The sequence below is a fragment of the Phalacrocorax carbo genome, chromosome 1 (genome assembly GCF_963921805.1).
Source record: "Phalacrocorax carbo chromosome 1, bPhaCar2.1, whole genome shotgun sequence".
Lineage (NCBI taxonomy): Eukaryota > Metazoa > Chordata > Aves > Suliformes > Phalacrocoracidae > Phalacrocorax > Phalacrocorax carbo.
In genome coordinates, this window is record NC_087513.1 from 58115997 (window position 1) to 58125931 (window position 9935).

The following is a 9935-nucleotide window of genomic DNA, read 5'->3' on the forward strand; positions in this document are numbered from 1 at the left end:
ACTTGCAGAAATTCCGGTGGCCTGATGAGAGCTCAGGTCCATGGTGGAGCAGAATGAATGAAAAGTCCGAGGCTAAGATGTAGCACTGGGTACTGGACACAGGAGGGCCAAGCTGTGGTTCTGTCACTGACTCAATAAACTTTTTATTTTCTAAAATAATAAAATTTAATTTTTAAATAAAATAATACTATTTAAAACCCACTAAACCTTTTGGCAGCCCACCAGCTCCCCTTTTCTAATGTGGAAAATGGGGGCATCTTCCCCTTCCTGATGGAGGTCAGTGAGTTCATGTGAAGCATTTGGAGATGCTAGAAGATCCAGTTCTGCTGAAACACAGTCCTGTTGATTATTGTGACTGTGTTACCGAAGTCTCCAAGAAATCCTTGTGTATGCGATGAGAACTTCTGGGCATAGGGGTTTCATGAGACATGAGCCTTTTACTCTCCTCCTTGTTTATTTTTTCAATCAGCAAGGATGACCCTGATCTCTGCCATGTTTCTTCTGGTTCCCATGGAGACCACAGCTCATAGATGGGCGTAGGGTTGTTCCCTGGCAACTGTCTCTGCTTCTCCATGCATGGACTTCAGCAGGACCTGCCTGCTGCTACGAATCACTATGGCACCACATCAGGAATCATGGACCAGGTGAGAGAGGTAGTTATGGAAGAGGCTTTGTCTCCTGTTAAATCCTAGATATCCTCTTTTCTTTAAAAAAAAAAAAAGATAAAAGATCCAATGTCATTTTGACACCCATGAGGCTTCTCAGGTCTGGAAAGTCACTGAAATCTCATATTTTGGAGGCCCAGCCAGGTGCGGAAGGCGTATGAGACTATCCTTTACCACATCTCGTGGCTGGTGAGAATGGCATAGCAATTCCTACAGCTGTCTGAGGAGGTTAATTCTCTGCCTGGGAAAGACATCTCCCTCCACGGCTGCATCTCAGGAAAGTCAGTGTTAGGCTATGCTAAACATACATTTTTGGGGGGGGAAGGGAATTCAGAAAGAAAGATGAGGATTAGTAATTTTTAGCTCTTTGATGAATATATGTCTTTCCTAGAATGTCGGCTGTTCTCCCTCACAGAATTGGCTTAGCAAAGGAATAAGTAGACATAGTTCTGCGACTTCTGTTACACAGGGGGGTGGCCAAATGGCCTTAAAGTCCTTGGCATCAAGATGTAGGAGTCTCAGAGTGGTGCTTTGGCTTTGGACCTTCAGGCTCAGAAGTAAAATGAACAATAAGCAATAACAACAATAACATCATATACAGTTACAAGCTAGACAGTAGGAACAGTTGCACGCTTTAGCGTCATTTTGTCCAGGAGGAACAGTGGAAATGAAACTTATCAATGAACTGGTTTTGGGAAATGAGCACATTGCCTTGTTACACAGAAATTCTGCTTTGTTGGATGAAATAGGAGAGGAGGAATTTCTACAACAGCAGGCTGCAAAGTCCCTTTCACTGAATATAGTAATAATAACAAACAGACGTGTTTTTATTTTAAGTGGGAGGTGGGAGTTAACACAGGAGTTTATTTAGCAGCACAGATTCCTGCACTTTGATCGTGTGTAAATGTTTGGCTTTTCTTTAGAAAGAAGGAAAAGCAAATCAGAAAGGAAGCAGATCCTGCCCTGGGAGCTAAGACTGGCTTCCTCTCTTCAACTCTTGTGGCCCTGTTCTTTTTGTGGGAGAGGTTCTGTCTCAATACATTTGCAGAGCTCACAGCACTGACCCCTGGAGTCTGACTGATACAGTAACTTCAGTTTCAGGATCCCAATATTGTACCAGACATGCTGCTGCAAAGTACTGCCATAGTGTAAAACACAAGATGCTGGTTTAGGTCAGCCATGATGAGTTAAATTTGAAGCGGTGGGCTTCCTGCCCCATGGGCAATTGTGCCTTCATTGCAATAACTACCATCAAGAGCAGAGGGTAAGCATGTATGTCGTGTCTTGAGCTAATCTGACAAATCCAAACATATATCCCTACCTGACCAGATCCCATTTGTACTGCGGCTAGTGCCAGCAGGCTCACAATTACCATATTCACCACTGTGGGCCATGGCTTCAGTTGTAACCTGTCAGAGGTTTCACATGGGCTAAGCCTGTAGGGTCCTGCTGGGATGAGGAACACAGACCATCAGCAGGACACGACTGAGGGTTACACAGACATTCTCTCTGCAGGAAAGACATGAGCTTCCTTCTAGTGCAGGAGGCAGTTTGCGAAGGCTGGGTGTTGGATCATGCACACCAGCAGGACTAGCAAAGCAAAACAGGATAGTTTGTGCCAGAATCAGGGAAGATGCCCTGTCTCCAGCCTGTCTCCCTTCCTTTGCACAGCCAGCACTGCACAGGCATTTTATGTTTATCACCTCCTGTCCCCTTTTTTCTGGCCTTACTTTAATGCACCAAAGGTAGGAAATGTTATAAGGCACATGATGGGTCTGACATCTGTAGGTGCTTCAGAATTAAAAAAGACATTTTTCACTGCATTTTTTTTCCAGTTGTGTCTGCACCACTGCCTGTGAAGACTCTTACAGCTCAGTATTTCCCAGAGGCACTGGCTGGCCATGTCCTAGGCAGGCTGTCCCATGTGAGCTGTTAATGTGAAATCCTTGCAGGGCTTCTGTGCTTTTCTGATCTGAGAGGATCATGGGTTGTAGGACAAACCGTGCAGGCAGATGGAGACAGCTCTGTCTTGATCTGGGAAGAAATATAGTACCTTTGTGTGAGAATAATCTATGTAATCTAAAGATAAGCAGGGTCACTGTTTCCTTCTTTCCCATCTCTGAGCCTAACACAGCCTTTGTTTCTCTTCCAAGGATGTAGTACAGGTTCCAGCTTCCCCTACACCTGACGTGGCAGAAAGTGGCCCTGTGCTGGCCAACACTACTTCCGGTAAGTAAGATGGCAGAGAAGCTGTCCCTCCTTCAGGGCTTGCTTTGCAGTACAGTTTGTGAGGCTGTATGTCATTCCCTCCCTCCCTTCATGCCATCCAAATTTGCATGTACCTCTGTGAGTGAAAACGGCTGGGACAGTGATCCCATGTGCCATGGGCTGATGGGTTAAAATCCCTCCTCCTCAAACATGTATTCCTCCACTGGTGGACTTGTCTCACTACTTCCCTGCGCAAGCGCAATAAGCCACTGCAGTGCTGTAAACTCATCAGCAAATACCGATGAGCTATAGAGACTATAAGTGCACGTTGATGAGTGTGAGAGTGATCACGGGTTGGAGGGGCCCCTACATGTAAGAAAACACAGATCTTTGTGTGGAAATTTGACCACAAGATTTTTACTTCTACACTTCTGTGCATGTTCATCTCTCAAGAGCATTTAGGACTGCTCAGGAACCTTCACCTAGTTCAGCGGGAAGATTGGTATAATGCTGCTAGGTTGTTGTTTTTTTCTCTTCTTTTGCCCTTTGAGAACTTTACTGTTTCTTTTGTTGTCTGACAATGACACAATGACATGTCCAGTTGTTTCCAGCTCCATTTACAGTACCACCTGTCATCAAAACAGTATCAAATTTATTGAGCTACTGTTTTTGTCTTTAAGTGGAACCTGAGGAAGGGAGAAAGGAGCATCCTTCAGAAGGCTTATATCCCAGCAGACAGAGAACTTCTCAAAGGAGCTCCAGCAGAGCTTCCTGGAAGACCTCCAAGGGCCCAGTGGCTCAGGGAACAGCAAAGAGCTCCACATCCGTTAAACGCCAGGCATCTCCTTCTGCAAAGTGTGTTCAGACTAAAAGACAGAGCAAACAAAGCCTCCAGGCCAAAACTGCCTTAATGCAGGGTCTTCGTTCAAGAAGAATTGAAGAGGAAAGACAAGATACTTCTGCCACCAAAGACCTAACAGTGGGGCATGAGCCGAGAGGGATGAACAGCACTTACTACCTGTCTGCAATATCCAGGCAGAGGGGGGCAGAAGGCACCAAATCCATCTCAAATGCCAAAGAACCAGTAGCAGGCCAGCACCAAACAGTGGGGTCTAGAGGGCCTGAATCTTCCCAGAAGACCATCAAAGCCAGCCACAAAAAAGCCAAGGAGACCTGCAGCAGAATAAGTGCCAAAGAGTCCTTAGCATCATTAGGGCCAGATATGAAAGCAGAAAGGAAGCTCCTTCTGGAGAAGAGAAACCACTTGATCCATGGTAACAGCAAATATAAATTTGCCAGTGCAGATGAACTTACTAGCAATGAAGAGGTATTGGAGGAAGCTATTTCATGTCTCCTTTGTGGCAGGTTGAAGGCTGTTTTTATCATGTAGCAGGGGGCTAAGTGGGTGGGATATTAGTTTCTAGAGGACATGTAGAGGGATGGATTTGGGTTTCACACTAAGGGGCAGTGACACATTCTACAGACACCCTTTCCCGTCTCTTTTTTAATTTTGTTTTTCCATTCCTCTTTCATTTATAAGATTCCTGTAGCCGGGCAGAGTCCCAACTCAGCAAGGCAAAACAATGTGGTACCAGGACTCAGTCCAGGGCCCAACACCATCATCCTTTTCTAATTCCCTCCCTTTTTACTAGTCCCAGCTGTCCTATGCAATTACAATGCCTACAGAAGCCTCTGAGGGAGACTCAAGGACAGACCTAGGTCCCAGGGATTAATCACAGCTCAAAGACATATCCAGGGGTGGAAATGCCAGGAGTTTGCTCTTACAGAACGTGGACTGACAGTGGTTCCTTGTTGTTCGTGTTTTCAGGACCGGCAAGCCCTGTGCAAGGCAACATTAGTCATGGAACAGAAAAGACTCAGCAACCGTACTGAAATGCTAAAAAACTCCCCCAACTCTAAATCTTTTGCTGATTGTGACCAGCTGGGTTTTAATCTGAGGTCAAATATCTTCCAAGGTGAGGGGACACACATACCTATCCCTAACCTTGAAGCTGGTTCCATCTACACTGCTTTGGCTAGAGATCTGACTGTAGGTGACCATCACTTCTCCCTCTTATTCCTTCTATGCACAGTCACTGCTTTTCCAGGCTGTGGTGCTTGAGGAAATGAATGCTAGAGCTTCCCTTTCCATGTATTCAATCTCTTTTTTTTCTCTTCTTTCACTCTTTTTTTTCCCAAGGTGTGAAAAGTGAAGGTATATCATGACCCCAGTCCTCCATGTTCGGAACTGTCCAAATGGACACCATTTGCAATTCAATGTCCCCTGTCATCTCCAGTCCAAGTTACCTCTGGTTCCAATACTGACATTATTTCTCTTCATGACCTTTAGAGATGTGGGGCTTTGAAATGTCTTTCCCCAAACCTCTGTTTCCAAGGTCCCCAGGGATTTTTCCATCTAAACAAACATTGGGAACTAAGCATTCATCCCATTCATGTTACTATCATATCCAAGAAACTCTGAAATAATTGTTTCTGACTCCAATTTCTCATGTAGCAGCATGAGACAGATTCCTTTTCCTTATACAGTACAATCCATGACAAGACCTTGCTGCGTATTGAAGACTGCATTGTCCTGGTTTTGTGCAGTCACAGAGAAAGGAAGGACATCTTTCCCCAGGGAGCCCAAACTCATTATTATCAAGGAAAGGGTACAGTAAAAAGGAAGGTGAAGAGGAAAGGGTGACAGATTAAAATAAAGCCCACTCAAATGGCTGAAAGTGAAGAGGGGATAAAAAAAAGAAGTCACAGTTGGGAGCTATTTGTTAATATGGCAGAAAAGGAGTTCAAGAATGCCTGGAGTGGTAAGATGGTGTTTTTTGTGGAGCTGTGCTGCTGAATAGGAAGTTAAATGAATGAGGGGATTCAACAGGAGATAAGTGGGCACTTGACTAAAGAAAGGGTGCTGGGATACAAGTAAAGATGATACCTTACAGCACCTTCTGTGTGTGTCTCATACTTGAGGATGAAAAGCAGATAAATTGGCAAACACAAGCTCCCTCCTGGGTAATTGTGAAGCTATTATTCAGTATCTAGCCACACACCAGATCAAAGGTATTGAAGTCAACACATGCCTTTTCTTGAGCCCTTGAAACTGCTGGTGTTGCTCTCCTGCTCAATTCCAGAACTGCAGCAGGGTGATTTCTGCATACAGTTCCGTGTTTGCTGTTCCTTGCAGGTGGCCCACTGGAGAGTCGAAGCTTGATGAAAGATTCCTACACCCCTGATATAATTCAAAAGGCAATCAGGGATCCCAAGAACTGGCATGGAAGGAGGACTGATGAGCTAGGTATGGCTTCTGCCAGGAAGAGTACATTGCTAAATTCCTGATGGGTGCTGCTTCTGCTGAGGACAGCAGATGGATTTGGGCAAAGGTTTTGGGGCTAGAAATTGGCATTTTCACAAGAGGGGAGCTCTACAGCTAGAAAAATCCTTGAGGGATAATAGCATTAAAGGGAGGCTGTAACTGAACTATGATTTGCCTTTTTTACAGGGAAATGGCATCAGAAAAATGCTCTAAATCTTAACCTGCAGAAAGCATTGGAGGACAAATATGGGAAGAAAAAAGACAAGACAAGCCTTAGAAAATGAAGGTTGAGGATTGGAGTGCATTCAGCGAGGGATCTCTTTCCTCAGCCATCTAATAAACCTCCAGATATGCAAGAACCCGTTGCTTGCTATTTGTCAACAGCAGATTTGTTGCTGGTGCTCTCTTCCCCTCTCAGTTAGGGTGTTTTTGGGGAGAGCAATGCAAGATAAATCTGGATGTCAATACAAAAAGAATCACTTTTTGTTGGTAAGGTGGACCTGATTAGTGTGTGAGGCACGCACCCTTGCAGAGGGATGTGGTGGTAAGAGGAGGCCATAAAGAAATTCATCTGCTCAGCACATAAGGTGGAATAGGACCTGTGAGCAGTGTAAGAGGATGATGGTGGAGGGGGAGTGCGTGTGCATACGTGCATGTGTGTGTGTGCAAACTCATGTTTCCCAGAAGATCCATGATACTTGACAGCTGCCCCAGCAGTCCAGAGAGAAGTACAGAGGATGCAGTGGTGCTGAGAATGCACCAGGGTTGCCCAAGGACCTGAATGCTGCCTACCTCTCACCACACTGAAGGCTGTAAAACTCCCAGACAGGGAAGCTTCAGAGCTGTGTGTACATAGATGCTAGAGACACCAAGCAAAGAACCAGCTCTCTATTGATGCTTCCGAGGTGAATTCAGGCTCTCTTGCCAGAAAGGCACCAAACAGTGTCCAATCAACCTGGGCACAACTCCATATGATTGGCACCAGCTGCCTATGTGGCGTAGGAAAAGAGGATTCTCTGCCCACCACTCTAGTTTTATTGTTATATCTGCCACATGGAGGATTTCAAGGAAAGCTCTTATCCTGCCAGGGAGCAGCAGTATTGTGCGAAAACAAACGAAAACTCACCTGGGAAGAGGAGGCATCAGGGTATTCACTAAAGCCCACATTATTTGCAGGCCAAGCCAATGCAAAAAAAACCATCTTACCCCACCTAAAGGGAACAGGAAAGCTGCAAGAAGTCCCAGGATTACTCCACCCTGCAAATCACCCCACAATGTGAATGGACCCTTACTGAAGCTGTCATAAGCCATACTCGCCCCTGTCAGCCCTTCCCCTAACTCAAAGATAAGTGTCTCTCAGAGAGAAGTGCATGCATCCACCATATAGTCTGTATAATCTGAAGTTCAGAGAGTGTTACCAAGGACCACCCACGGGCTTGAATGATACAGGACATGCTGGGTCTTTAGGGTTTCCTGATGTATTTTTCTTACAGTAATGGCCCTTATTGCAGGATCCTGCCTTCCAGCTCCAAAGTATAACAGTTTGGTGCAGCAATCGCAAAGCATGTGCCTGGGAATGGCGATGCCCTGATCTTTCCCACCTGGTCCCAAGCTTTCACCATTTTAAAAGATTTGTGCTTTTCTCCCTGTTATGAACTGTTTTGGGGCAGAATTAGGATTGTTACTTCATCCTTCATCGACTGGGGATTAGATAACAATATGCTGACTTCAAAAAAGTAGTGAAGGAAGTTAAAATGTAACTAATGATAATCAAGTGATAATCATTTTCCATCAGTAATAATTAACTCTTTGGAATTCAGATGTTTCCAAGCACATGTCCAAGTCTGAAATTAAGGAGGCTGGCCAAATGGCAGCTCGTAGAAACCTCCCTGTGGGTTTTCCTTGTGCATCAGTACCGAGTGGCTCCTACTTGAACACACACCACTCTAGCTTCAGCTGAACAGCGCAGCTCTGTCAGAACACCCTGTTCTCTGTGCTGCATCCAGCACTGATGACCAACATGGCCCCAGGTACGTAATAAGTGCTATCTTCTGAGACTGCAGCAAGTCATAATCCAGAAAACATGGAGCTGAACAGAAATCCACTGACACTGGCGTACTGAAAGCGGGCAGTTCTGGGTAGAGTTAGCTAATACACACACAAGACATAACATGTGGGCTGAATCAGCATACAGATTTACAGATCTGTTTCTATTGTCCATTAGAAATAGACATAAGGGCAGGCAGACTGCAGAATTATGGTACTGCTTGGAGTAAATACCCTTTGCTACCCATGAAAGGCTCATGAAGAGACTAGATCAGAAGGGAAACAAGACCGAAAGGTCTTGTTGGTGCAGCACTACACTCCGACACAAACGGGGTTGTTTGCCTCCTGCAGTGGGGTAAAGTCGCTTTGTACACTTTTCGCAAATGCAAATATTTTTATAAGCACTTAAATAATACAAATTATTTGGCATTGTATAATGCGCTTAGATGCATGACAGCTATTCGATGCCAAATGAACATACATGTGGCAATCCCCCTTCATCGTCTTTGTTTTGCCAGATGTTACAGCTCAGCCAGGGGCAAACACTTTCTGATGGGTGACACACTGAAAACTGCAGAGATAACCGAGAGGATAGCTTTCAATGAGACAGCACCGCTACTGGGAGCAATCAATACCTGAAGTCTCTGAGTGCTGAACAGACTAATTTAGCCACAACCTTGGCAAGGAGCATTACCCTGTGTGGCACTCTGCGTTGACTAGAGTGCTTTGGGTACCCAAACATGCGTATTTAAAGCCAGCTTTAGAAACTCCAAATAGCATGTCAGATGCAGTTAGACAAGAACAGGGCTGAAATAAGTGCTCACTGCACCTGAAATCTGTCTTCTACCCATTCCTCTGCTCTCAGCAGTTCATTCCTTCTTGCTTGCTTTGTGGTAGTGCTGGCGCTCCCCTGCCCGCACTCTGAACTGATTCAACTTGATAAACCAGAAGAAAATCAATACAGAAGAAAAAAAGCAAAGTTAACAAATTAAATTTTCTAAGCAAAGGACCTTGTTGCAGACAAGGCAATGAGTGATAGGGTATGCAGATGTTGGGGAGGGGGAGTGGAAAAGGGAGTAGAGGGGAAAATGGCCTTTCACTGCCTTTTTCATGCAGTGCAAAATTAGTTGGTCTCTTCTATGTTCTCGGTGAACCCAACACTTTGCAACTTAGGTAGCCTGCGTTTAAGTCATTTTACAACGTCTGATCGTTGGGTGGCAGCTCTGAGCCAATGTTTTCATCTGACAGGGCAGAACTTGGAAAAAAAAATGGGTTCTTCTCTGCTTTAGCTAAACCATCCACCAAAATAGCTATTTAAGAACTGTTTAAAGCATCTATAAACAGTCAACGCACTTGAAAAATAATCATACTATAGTAATTTGAAACAGAAGAAACCAATTACATCCAAGCTTCTGCAGCACTCTCCTCATACCTTCTAATATTTCTTGCAGAAATAGGTGTTTCCCACTTAAGGCTTATGTGTCCCTGCAGTTGAAGCACAGATTGTTCTGCAGGATATCACTCTTAATAAAGATTTCCTGTTCTCCAGCCAATATTTTTTTCTTTTCATTTAACCTTTTGATTTCTGCCTATCTTGTGCAATCAAGAATGATTCCAACCTTTGGTATCTCTACTGCAAATGATTTTGAATGGCTCATTAAAGAAATTGTAACAACTGTAGGAACAGGAGA

General features: G+C 44.6%; 1 protein-coding gene across 1 annotated transcript; it reads left to right on the forward strand.

Moving 5' to 3' along the window:
* The first annotated feature begins 10 nt into the window (after positions 1-10).
* On the forward strand, positions 11-6557 carry CIMIP4 (ciliary microtubule inner protein 4). Its single transcript, XM_064455288.1, has 6 exons — positions 11-644; positions 2819-2894; positions 3554-4200; positions 4702-4849; positions 6070-6180; positions 6385-6557. Exons 1-6 carry the CDS (start codon positions 531-533, stop codon positions 6480-6482), a joined length of 1194 nt encoding a protein of 397 aa, XP_064311358.1. The 5' UTR covers positions 11-530; the 3' UTR covers positions 6483-6557.
* Positions 6558-9935: the final 3378 nt, after the last annotated feature.

Bases quoted from the DNA above. Each gene is read 5' to 3' on its own strand.
- CIMIP4 (XM_064455288.1), top strand. From the start codon at position 531: ATGGGCGTAGGGTTGTTCCCTGGCAACTGTCTCTGCTTCTCCATGCAT. The intron at 645-2,818 runs GTGAGAGAGGTA...TTCTCTTCCAAG, and splicing joins CATCAGGAATCATGGACCAG to GATGTAGTACAGGTTCCAGC. The intron at 2,895-3,553 runs GTAAGTAAGATG...TTTGTCTTTAAG, and splicing joins GCTGGCCAACACTACTTCCG to TGGAACCTGAGGAAGGGAGA.